Raw genomic sequence first — 12,146 nt, 5'->3', positions numbered from 1 at the left:
CTTGCACATTTTGTTTGGCGCCTATTTGAGCGCGTATACTGCACCTTGCAATATTGTAGAGTACATTGTACTTTAAACATTGCTTCAAAATACCTATCTAAAAATCCCTTGACAAACAAATGCAATGTTGTCGTTGCTCGCTTGAAAAGTTTTTCTCGGTGAATGGAGACATTCTAATTGACATATCACCTTCTCATAGATTCGAGAAACCACTAGGATAAACTTACTTGGCACTTGGAGTTCTTTCACCCTTGTTCACTAATTGTTACATGGACATATCAAAGGCTTTCTTGAAGTCCTACAAGAAACAATACAACCACTTGCTTTCAACCGACTTTCCTCCATGCGAACAAGAAGAATGACAAGATGATCAATGGTACTATGACGTTGGTAGAAACCTGCGTGTCCTTTTGCACGCTTGCCATTCTTTTTAGCCAATCACTCAATTTTATCTCTATTATGCACCCAAACTATTATTCCATAAGAGACCAAATCATTGTAGTCCAGTAGTTATTCACATTCTCTCTCTCTCTCTCTCTCTCTCTCTCTCACACACACACACACACACACACACACACACACACACACACACACAGATGCAACTAACAGTGATTCATTCATGGTGAACAACTTACAATTTATAAGCCTCAAAAGGCAAATATGAAAGGGTGTGTGTGTAGGGTTGTGACCATTCCATTCTAGGTGACATGGAGATAATGAGGCAATAGGTTTTTGGTTTCAACACACCCCCTCAAACACAATTTCCGAGAGACGAACATGCCGGTCATGTTACAATGACTGCGAGCGATACAAGTGCAAAAACCTAGATGTGCTATATGTGACTAAAAATACCGTGCATTCTTCTTGGTGTGCCTTGTGACACATACATTTGCATAGTTAATTCATGTGATGTTACCAAGGACTCATGCTGGAGTATATTGAACTTGGACTTCTTCATCTTCATCATGGCTCTTTGTCGAGCCCCCCTTTTCTTCAATTATAGCTTGAAAATCGGAATCATCACAGACTCGGTATCTTTCTTTACAATTTTGTGGTTCTCCCCACGTTTCCACAAACTTTTATGCATGCTCTTTGTGCTATGATTGCCATTAAAAAATTCCATGCACCATTTATGAACAATTTAGTGAGGTCAATGTAGGAAATGTCTATGTAAGAGTTCTTTCTCACCATGGAAGACCAAGAGAGCACACGTGCCATAAATTCTACATCATATGAGAGCTCTAGCACGTTTCTCACATCACAAACCATGGAAGCCATAATTGTGATAGGACAAAGAAACAATGTGTGGGTGGGTGGGTGGGTGGGTGGGGGAGAGAGAGAGAGAGAGAGAACTCAAGGAGCTTCATTTCACTAAGTGGTGACACTTTGGATCATGTTTGGCACAAGAGTAACGTGCATGTGGTGTCATGAGAAGCATATTCAAGTTATATACACATTCAAATGGAGGTTTGTGGTCATTAGCTGTAGACGAGTCATTAGATGAGACAAACAGCTTCTCTAAAAACTTTTGTCATAAAAAACTAAGCCGGGGGGGGGGGGGGGGGGGGATCAAAACAGATTCTTCCCGGGGTCGAACAATAGCGCAAGACTTGCAAGATGGATTCATGGTACAATAAACGGTTTTGTTAAAAGGAGACCGCAGAAAACTAAGCCCTCTATACAGCGGAGTTGGATGATGGAGAGTCGTCTCACTTGAGAGAGATGCAGACTTCATCTCAGCTTGCTGAGCTTAACCGGGCTGAGGGGCTGTTGGATTGGTGCGAGGCAGTGCTGAAGGCATATAGAAAGAGGTATCGGGGGCAGAAGGGTAGCAAGTCTGATAGGACCACATGTTGAGGGCAGGAGGAAACAAGGCAGAAGGCAGCTAGTGCTGGGAATGGTTGATTGGCTGGTGGGTGCAGGGAGCCACGATATTGTCGTAGTGAGGGTGCGGCGGAGTCGGGGGGAGGGGAATCTCCATAGTAAATCTTTTAGACATGAAGCCAGTATGTCACCATTTCCCATTAACTAAGCCCATCTGCCTCCAGACCACAGCTTGGCTTCATATTCTCTGTGACACTACAAGCCCTCCATCACCTTCAAAGTGTTATAAACCATAACCTCAAGTAGCACGGAAGTAGCAAGTGCTCTCCATTTCTATTGCTCCATTATCTCCACCAAATCTCCAACAGAACATGGATGACCAAATTTGGATGATGAATGTACATGTATATGTGCACGGATGCTTGTGTTCATTTACACGAGGGGAAGGAGGGAGGGAGAATGTTGCATGCTTGAGCAAATACAAATCCATCTTGGAGACATTGTCCATAGCAAAGGCCTGTATGGTAAAGCTCCATAGCCAGCAAGATTGGAAAATCAAAATCATAAGCTCAGATACATAACCTCAAGCTCATGATGGGACACTTTCGTTTGTCATTCCCATGTTCATTGTTGTTTTCACAGTTCAACAAATATATGTGATACGCTTGAGTGCCTGAGCACCTACACGATAGCATAATAAATGAGTTTTATGAAACTCAGCAAGCTAGGCTCAGACCAAAACCTCAATGTGCAACTTACAAGTAGCTAGCACTCTGGCTCCATAAAATATTAGTTGAGCTAGCAATCTCCGTTTATTTTTCCTTGCGTCACCATGTTACTTCTACAGACAAGGCAGCTAATGGTTCGTGCCAACATGAAAACTTAATATGTGCTGGTTCAGTTCCAGAAGGCTATTCTGAATTAACAGTGTGCGAGTAGTGACACACCCAAAAGAGTCTCATGACTATATCCACATTAGCGACAGACACATGATGTTCTGCTAAAAATCATGCATGCAATTTCCTTCTTGGGGAAAGCAAACTAAAATCAGCATCACGCATTATCAACATACTCAAAAAACGGTCAGGCAGTATACAAGAGACAGCTATCTCTATTCCCATCAATGAGATACTAACTTTTCATGAAACCAAGCCTTCATGACTACAAAAGCATCCTCTGCGTCCTCATCATCATCGGAAGTGGGACAATGGGCAAAAGCATGACCGCGGCCAGGATATATACGGGCTTCAGAGCCTTTGATTTGGCCAGCTATATTGCGCAGCTTATCTGAAGGACACAATTCATCCTTGTCACCAGAAATGAGAAGAATTGGTACAGAAATTCTTGTTGCCAATGTCTCATCAAGCCTCGTGGGATAGAAGCTAACAGCTGTAGCATATTGCTGTTCACTGTCTTTGGCCAGCACTTCCAAAATGCGACCACCTCCAAAACAAAAACCAAGGAGTCCCAGTTTCTTTGTCACCCCAGCAGCGGTTATCTCCTCTGTTAACCAGTCGGCAGCCGTCTTTATAGCCTTCGCAACTCTCTCTGCTGGATGCTTTGCTCGCCAATTCTCAAAATCGCTCTTGGGTCTATCCTTTGTCCATGGCATGCCTTGGAACAGGTCTGGCACGAGAACACTGCATTGGTGGCACAGAAAAGCTCAAGCCATGGAACCACTTCAAAGTGAAGAAAACAACACCCAAAAATCTCATTTGTTTTTATAGCCGAAAATAGCTCTGCACTTGCAAGGGCAGGAAGTGCAGAATGAGAGGAAAGAGAGAATTTTCACAGAAGAGGATTTATCGATTTGTCATAGACATCAACAAGACAACGTGACTACCAGCTATATCGTATGCCGTTCACTAGATAGTAACACATCCTAATTATCCTCATAAAGTCCCATTAATGGATAAAGATCTAGGTATCAGCATATGCTGGAAGAAGACAACTTACTTGTAGCCAAAACATGATAGCCTGTATGCAAAATCTCGAGTATCATTGTTGTTGAAACCAAAAACATCAGTCAAAAGCAGTATCGCTGCACCATTGTTGTTCTTCATGGCCTTCACAAGGTAGGCATCAGCGGCATCCTGTCCTTCACCCAACGTTAACTCTAGCCTGCTTACCAACTCACATACATCTTCCTCAACTTGATCCATGCTTCCTGATTGGTCACTTAGAGCCTGTTCTGTTGTGGCCCTAACCATACAAAAACCATCCTCTCTCTTAGGCCTGATAGTTGGGAGGACTGCAAAACCAGAGCCTCAATAAATCAGAACTAGGGAATCAGTTTAAGGCGTAAACGGAGGACAGAAATTGACAATATATTTTAAGCAATCAGCAAACATAGCAAGGCAACAGAAAAAGGAGTGGGTAAACAGAGACTTCAATATTTAAAGAGAGCATTAGAATTAAGTCGGTCGATGACAGCTGTGAGAGGGCAAAGGACCGCACAAGTAGAGAGGAAAGAGACGAGAGAGAGAGAGAGAGAGAGAGAGAGAGAGAGAGAGAGAGAGAGAGAGAGAAATGAAATGAAATGTTATATTAAACGTCTTCAAAAGGCCAAAATGACCTATGCGACCAAATTGATACAATCCTTGTGGATCTTCCAATCTCTAGGTACAAAAATAATATGAAGTAAAGTGAAAGACTAAAACTAATAACTAAAATCATCAGACTAAAGTCATCATCATCATCGTCAATGCCCGAGGATGCCTGGCATCCGGCGTTGTCCGAGAAAGTATTGCCTCGGTTGCTGAAGAGCTTCGTCAATGTCCGCCTCTATAAATAGTCGTAATGAGCGTCTCCCATACCGTGCTAGAATAGTCCTGGTCCTCTAATGGAGCCTCCGTCGTTGTCGTGGTCACCCTTGTAGACATGGGCGTCTAGCTCTCCCAAGCTCAGGCTATGTCCACTAATATACCTTTGATATAAGTGGGCTCTCAAGTCTGCTGTGAGGCATGCTCATCTGGCTGTTGAGTTCCTGCTCTAAAGAAGTCAGTGATCTCCCTCTCTGAATGTCTCCCACTGCATGGTCTCCTCAAGAGACTCTCCCTATGTCTACACAGCTCTAGAAAAAACAACCCGAGGCATCTCTGATCCTGATATCTCATGACTCTAGCCAACGGTCCAAAGCTCTCTCTAAATAGAGAGTCAAAGCGGCCTCGTATCTCTTAGTATACTAGACAATGACAAATGTGATGTAACTCAATCTCTGGCTCTATATGACACAACTGGCATATTCTGGCCTCTGCTAGTACTCTCCTAGGTCTGTCAGTCTCAATCTCTAGTTGATGCAATGATGTGCGCATCTGAACAATAGCACATCGTATCTGTCAGGTGCAGTGGAAGTGTTTATGGATTTAGCTCGGATCTAGTACTCCGCACAAACACAAGGGACACTTTACTTCACTTGAAAGACTAAACTGAATTGAAAGAAAGAGAGAGAAAAGAGACGCCACAAGGGTGTCGGGTCCCAACCCTCAATGGCGCCCTTGCTCTGTTGCCAGAGCAAGTACTTTCTTTTTTCTTGCACAAATGCTCATACAATGACTGAATGCTAAATGTTGATGCTAACGGGTACTGATGTTGTGGTACCTGATGACGACGATGTCAACGCCAACGATGATGTCGACCACGACGACGATGATAACGATGTCAAGGCTGAAATCTGAAAACGCTAGGTACTTCTGTTGTGGATCTGCAACCTGCGGCGGTACTGCGGCAAGGACCTGCAACCGCCAATGCATGCAAAGATGAGATGCAAAAACGCTAGCTCATCTGGGCTGAATCTGCAAAGCACTAGCTACTTTGGGCTGAAACCAAAAACACTAGGTTGATCTGGGTGCTGATGGTCGATGTGGCAAGGTTCTGCAGCCGGGAAGGGTACGGTACGGGGAGGTTCTAGGCTGATCTGAAAATGCTGATCTCTGTGGCTGAAAACGCTGGTTTCTTGATGAGAGAATGCTAGGAATCCTGAGGTGCTGCTAGTCGGGTGCCTACCTCTTTGTGTCCTTGCTTCTACTGAGCGCCCGGGCCTTGCTTATATATCTGCCAGAGGATGGGTCAAGCAGCTATAAGAAAGCCCCCACGATTTTGGAATAAATGGCTAAAGTCACTTATTCAATAAGTGACTCAACTAAGAGGTGGTTCACGCGGTAAAATGCTTGTAGCATGAAATGTTGTCCTGTGCAAGAGAGGGTAATGCAACTGTGACCAGCCTCGACATGCACGTCCTGCTAGAGGCTCACAAAGGTGCCAGGCTCAGTCCTAAGCTACTAGATCATGCTAGATTGTGGCAGAACATGTCCACATAGCGCAAGTGAAGTGTGCACGGGACAATATCCCATAGGATAAATGAGTGTTCATATAGGCCGGTCTGATCACATATCCATCCTCTGTTAGTTGGAGAAGATGCTCTCTATAGAAAACCATCTTCGTGCCCAGCTCTTGTGTCGGCTATCTCCATGTGCTTTTGGTATCTAGTTGGATCAAATCCTGACGTATAAGTCTAGTGCTCTTTGTCCATGTGAGAGAAAGGGAGGGTGCATCCAAGGAGTACTAGAATGGAGGCAGTCTATCCATGTGACTGAAACCATGATGACATATGCCCATACATGCTGTGTCCCCCTATAACGCTAGCTGTCGCTAGCCGAGCATATCCATCTCTGGGGAAGTCCCATAAATTATGCAGGAAGGAAACTGATCTAGTAAGGGCCTCAACTACAAGAGGGAGGGTAGCTAGCTCATCTCGAATAATCTCATGTGGCACTGTGGCACTGAGGCCTTAGCCCAAATCAGCCGAGAGATCATAGAGACTAGAGGCCTCTCCATACATCTCCATCCATCAATGCTACCAGATCCACCATGATGGTCCATTGAGGGTCCCCAAATCTGAACCCCATAAAGCATAGCTGAAGCCACTAGAGTGTCAAAAGCCACAGCTTTGTTCGAGGTTCTTGAAACTGGACCTGCGAACACATCTTCTCCAATCCTCCCAAAACTGCATAAGCTCTCCTCAATCTAGTCTCCTCAATTGAGAGAGAGAGAGAGAGAGAGAGAGAGAGAGAGAGAGAGAGAGAGAGAGAGAGAGAGACGTCTTCAAAAGGCCAATATGACTTACGAGAACAAAGGTTACAACCGTATCAGATGTGATACAATCATCTGAGATAAGGCATGAAAGAGAAACATCCTAGTCCTACCACCACTGTATAGCATGATCTTTAAGAAAAGCAGCAACTCGAGATATTTGAAATTCTTCTGTGTAGTACCCGAGTGCATAAATATTGTTAAACTGCTACAGTAATTGTAAAACTTCTTTTCGATTTTTCACTCCCAAGAAACTGAAAAACTTTCTTGTAGATCCACCATCCCTAAAGTCTTTGGGCTAATTTGGTGTCAAGGTTGCAGGTGGATAATAGGGGTAGAGCTTTCTTTCGATCTTTCACTCCCAAGAAACTGAAAAATTTTCTTGTAGATCCACCACTCCTTGAAGTCTTTAGAGTGATTAGGTGTCACACTTACAGGAGGATAAAAGGGGTAGGCAAAGGAGCTTCAACAATTATATCCAAGAGGAGTGGGGGAGGTGGTGGGCAAAGGAGGTGGCACCTGGTAAAGTCAAATGGTTGAACCGTATTCTTGAAAACTTCCCCAAAACGCAATAGAAGACTGGGTAGGTTGTCGCAAGGAGGCCCTTGCACTTTCTGGTGCCGGAGGAGAAAAAGCTTGAGGCAATACAGGTGGTAGCATGTGGTTCAGAAATTACTGAAATTTCTAAGAAAAATAATTTTTGCCGAGGATGCCTCAAGAGTATACAACGGTGTTCACCAAGGAGCTGCAAATACTATGTGAAATCAATAAGCACCATCTTGTCCTATCTGTTCTGAGAAGGATCGGCGTGTCGTCAGAAGAGCAGATGCCTGAAGCTTTAATACCACTGTAGCGGGAGTGCACCACGTGCCAACTTAAAAGAACAAATTGGAATATATTTTTAGCACTTCAAACAAAGAGAGAGAGAGAGAGAGAGAGAGAGAGAGAGAGAGAATCCACACGGTAAGCACGCAGTGGCCAAGTTTCACTCCCAAAGCACTAAGCCCAAAACCCTGATGTCCCTTTCAGTATTTCTGTCACGAGGACGTGGCAATTGCTAACTTGAGTTGTTGGTTTCTTTCCGGTGATTTTTGTTTAATTTTTGGGACCCTCTTTTTGAAGTTGCAAATGGCTGGACATTGTATGGCCAGTGTGAAACGGTCGAGGGCCAAGAGTTTCACCCGCAATACGGAAGGGCAGGTCACCACGAGTTGGTCGGGCCAATCGGCCCTGGAATCCGAGCAGGACACATGGCGGCACCAAAGCAACTTGCCAAGTTTGCAAGAAGAGGGGGGGACGCCCAAAATTGAAGTGGAGGCTGATATTTGTTCATAATTGTGCTACAGTATGTGTGAGTAGTGAGTGCAGGTGCTCACAGCTTCAATGCAAAGCTTGCCTTCTCCCTTGCTCTATGCATCTCTCGATTTTCTCTCGCGCATCTCTCCCCCCCCTTTGCACATATGGTAATGCCCCTCTAGTTGATTGCTAATCCTCGTCAAGGATGCACAGTTCTATCGCGAAGGAATACGAAAACAGAGTTTTCTCGCGTGAAAACTCGTCCAATTTGAAAGGGAATTGTCCCATTGTGTGTGGGAGCCTTTGAGACACGCGTTTACGTGTTCGGCGTTTGCTCCACCCAAAATGATGCGAAACAGAAAATTACAGTCTACTTTGTTTTCCTGCAGGTTTAGGATTTCGCACCTAAACGGCAGAATATCGCCAGGTGACGCTCAGGAAGGCCTTGGGTGGTTGTACAGGTCAATTTAGAGAGAGCTCCCGCGAGGAATCTCGTTTGATTCAAGGGACAAGTGACCCTACAGGTACGAGAGCTTGAGGGCTACCTAGAAAAGTGATAGGTATGTGAATCGGAGCGCAAAACAGAAAATTATAGCTTGCTGTAATTTTTTGCAGGTTTTTGGTTTTGGCCAATTTTGATGCCTACACGTCCCAGGAGCTTCAGGGAAGGTAGGGAATCACCGAACATGTGTTTTATCACAAATTGGAAGCCAAAAACAAAGATTTCAGCGTGCTGTAATTTCTCGCTAGGTTTTGCAAAGTGCTCTAAAGTACGTGGAAAGTCAATGTTTACTTTGGATTTTGTCCGTAGACACTTCTACTGTGGTTATGCTACCGAAATCAGGAGTAGAGGAATTTCAGCTCAATAAAAGTGGGACAGCTATAGAAGTTTACAGGTTTTTCTCAAGTGTAATAAGAATAAAGAAATACCCAATAAGGCGCTAGGCTTTGGGGCCAACAGGGTGTCGTTGTCTGCTTGGTAGCGCTCTAGCTGCCAGGCCGTGGTTTGTTTTGAAGTGTAATTCCAATCACGGGTTTATTCGTGAAGTTCCTTTGTGTCGTAAAATTAAAGTAAAGCTTTGGGTGAAAGCCAAAGTCTACCGCCCTATGGGCCGGTTTCATGGTTCCGTCGCCAAGACAAAATCACTTTTTTCTTAAGAAGTGAGCCTCGGATGGACCCAAAGCAAAGGAATTTGGAATTACACTATGGTTGACACGACGGATAACACCAGGAAAGAGGGTTCCTCTTCGCAGGACAGACAAGAAATTCCACATGTTCCTAAATAACCTTTTCAGTGTTCGCCTTGCCAAAAAGTGTTCAAATTAGGGTTGGTTTTTTGCTGCATTTTTAGGGTTTGCGAGTAGGAACCAAGATGAGATAGGGAGAGGTCTCATGGTGGTAGACTGGCCACTAGATCTCCTACGGAAGTGATGTGGGTCTGTCAGGTGGCACGCTGCTCGCCGATTCTCTGAGACGACTATTTGGATTCTTCGATGCCTTGGTATCTTACTTGGTTGTGTGTAGTATGCTAGTGTTGTGGAATTATGCTCATTTACAAAGGCAAGAGCCTCTTGCACAGGTAAAAGTTAAGGGACAAGTTGCAAGATGCTATTTGGTGAAGTTCAAGAACTATCCACCTATGGATGCAAAATGGATGGAAGAGCATGAACTGTCAGAGTCACCAAATGTATTGTAGCTTTATCTTGAGGCCTTTGGGTTATAGCTATAAGGTGCAGCGAAAGTGAATGTTGAACTTTGCTCAAGATGAGTGCTCCGAACTGTGCTAAAGGTTCCTTTGACTTAAGGAAGGGAGAGCCTTCCGTTCTTTAATGAGAGAGTGCAATGGATACAAACAAAGTGAATAGACACTGTGAATGAAGGTACTGAGACTCAGAGATAGAGAGAGAAGAATACGACACCAAAATGTTGTCAAACCCTCCTCTGAAGGCTCCACTCTCTACGGCGAGAGCGGTCTACTTATGATTGCACAATCTCTACAATGCTTGGACTTGCCGACGATGAGGACGATGACGAGACGGGCTGAAATCTAAGAATGCTAAGGACTGAAACAGCTGCGGTATCAAACAGCTGAAAACTGAAAACGCTAGTGCTTCTTGATGTTCCGTCGCTTACAATAATGCATTAAAATAGGTGTATCTTTGAAAATCATGCAAGCTAGTGTCACACTAGGATTTGATTCCTTTCTAGTCTTGATATGTATCTTTTCATCTCCTATATAAAGGAGGCTATGTCTACGATTGAATCGATCAAATTAATTCAACAAGTGTTCTGATCTTGAGTCTCAGTTAATTTCAAGTATGAAATTTTAGTCTCAACTCTAGAATTAACACCACTAATCCTCACACATGTCTGTAGTAGCCGAAGAATCCCCTCCATTGTATTAGTTTCAATTGGCTAGGATAAGATATTGCTATGCCATAGGGATCACTCAACGAGAGCTTTGGCTCCAAAATTTTGCTAATGTAAATTAGTAAGTGGAGAGTGACCTTGTAAAAGGATGGAGGAAAAACTTTCAAAGATAACACGTCATTGTAGAGAAGGCTCTGATCAAGAAGATTTCTTGATAGCACTCCCATTACCATCTATGCAAAACCCAGGATTTGAGTCATCCATCAAGGAATCGAACAAAACACATTTATTTGATTCAAAATTTATGACTAGAACTTTATCCTTCAAATAAATATCACTCAAAACACTCGCATTGATCCACCATCTTTCTCTATCACGATGGACTCATCAAAAAAAAAAATAGTGAATCCAAGAAGTCATTAAGGATAGCATCTTCTTCTCTATCAGAACCAGAATTTGCAAGCAAGGCTGTCCCAGACGCAGAAAACTTCCATAGCAAGGCCATTTGCAATAGACTTAACCAGTCCTTATGCAGAAAACAAGCTCTTATTTTTGTTGGAAACTTGGAATATCCTTGGGGAGCTCAAACAGCTAATCTCATGGAGGGGCTGCATCGCTTTTGTGCTGCCTTGGAGGGATATCTTATCCCCTACATATGAAGAGATTGCTGTCTGTGTATTCAATTTCGATAACCAAAGCTGTCCAACCTTGGAGGTAGCTTTACAGGTTTTAACATTCTTGGGTACTCCCTCTTTCGAGGCCAATTGAATCCTTCTGATTGTGTCATTTCTCCTCCATAAACTGTTGCTCAGGATTATGGGGTGATAGACCACGCCGCTCATCCTGAGAGAGAGAGAGAGAGAGAGAGAGAGAGAGAGAGGAGAAGAAGAAGAAGAGAATTTTAACATCGTAGGAAACTATCCCGAGAGAGAGAGAGAGAGAGAGAGAGAGAGAGAGAGAGAGAGAGAGATTGCTAACCTGGATGACAATCAAGGCGACGAGAGGAAGCAGAGACGCAAGCTGAGAAAGAGGAGGGCCTGACTCCTGTTGCCAGTGATGACGCAAAGCGCACGAGCTCTACGGATGGGCGAATTGGGGAGAAGGATAGTGCGGCCATGGGCGACGGTGTACTCCAGGGCCTCTACTGCTCTTTTGGTTACTCATTTTAAATATCTGATAAATATCTGAAATTATATCGCCACCATCCCCCAAATTCTAATGGATGGCCGCCACGTAGCCGCCACCCGTTTTGCCCTGTTTCACATGCTTCAGGGCATCATATATGTGCATGCCCAACCGTGTGGTTGCAAGCCCTCGTCACTATCTTACAAGGGGTGAATGGGGGGGGATTTAAGGCCCAAATTTGGGGGTGCGAAGCGGCTTTGATCTCAACCGTCTGATCTTTGGTGAACTAGGGGTGAACTAAGGGTGAACTTGGGGCAAAAATGACGTCCCGAGTTTACTCGCCTCGCGGGGTGTGGGTCGACCTTGGGACCTCTCGATTGCCACACGAATTCCCTACCACCATGCTAGCACGTGTCGCTTTCCATGTTGGCATGGCACA

The 12,146-nt window shown here is 44.3% G+C and overlaps 1 protein-coding gene across 1 annotated transcript; it reads right to left on the bottom strand.

Annotated features, from left to right (window-relative positions):
• Positions 1-2,819: 2,819 nt before the first annotated feature.
• LOC147425699 (alpha/beta-Hydrolases superfamily protein) lies at positions 2,820-11,735 on the bottom strand. The gene is made up of 3 exons (XM_086499643.1): positions 11,561-11,735; positions 3,781-4,075; positions 2,820-3,464 (listed from the first exon to the last, which is right to left on the bottom strand). Exons 1-3 carry the CDS (start codon positions 11,697-11,699, stop codon positions 2,945-2,947), a joined length of 954 nt encoding a protein of 317 aa, XP_086355769.1. The 5' UTR covers positions 11,700-11,735; the 3' UTR covers positions 2,820-2,944.
• Positions 11,736-12,146: the final 411 nt, after the last annotated feature.

The sequence above is a fragment of the Adiantum capillus-veneris genome, chromosome 25 (genome assembly GCF_014529385.1).
Source record: "Adiantum capillus-veneris isolate H3 chromosome 25, ASM1452938v2, whole genome shotgun sequence".
Taxonomy (NCBI): domain Eukaryota; kingdom Viridiplantae; phylum Streptophyta; class Polypodiopsida; order Polypodiales; family Pteridaceae; genus Adiantum; species Adiantum capillus-veneris.
This window is presented reverse-complemented; position numbering and strand designations above follow the sequence as displayed.

Excerpts from the sequence above, each read along its gene's own strand:
- LOC147425699 (XM_086499643.1), bottom strand. The coding sequence starts at position 11,699 with ATGGCCGCACTATCCTTCTCCCCAATTCGCCCATCCGTAGAGCTCGTG. Across the intron at positions 4,076-11,560 it reads TCGCCTTGATTGTCATCCAG|TCCTCCCAACTATCAGGCCT; the intron begins GTTAGCAATCTC and ends CTGGTTTTGCAG. Across the intron at positions 3,465-3,780 it reads CTATCATGTTTTGGCTACAA|TGTTCTCGTGCCAGACCTGT; the intron begins GTAAGTTGTCTT and ends CCACCAATGCAG.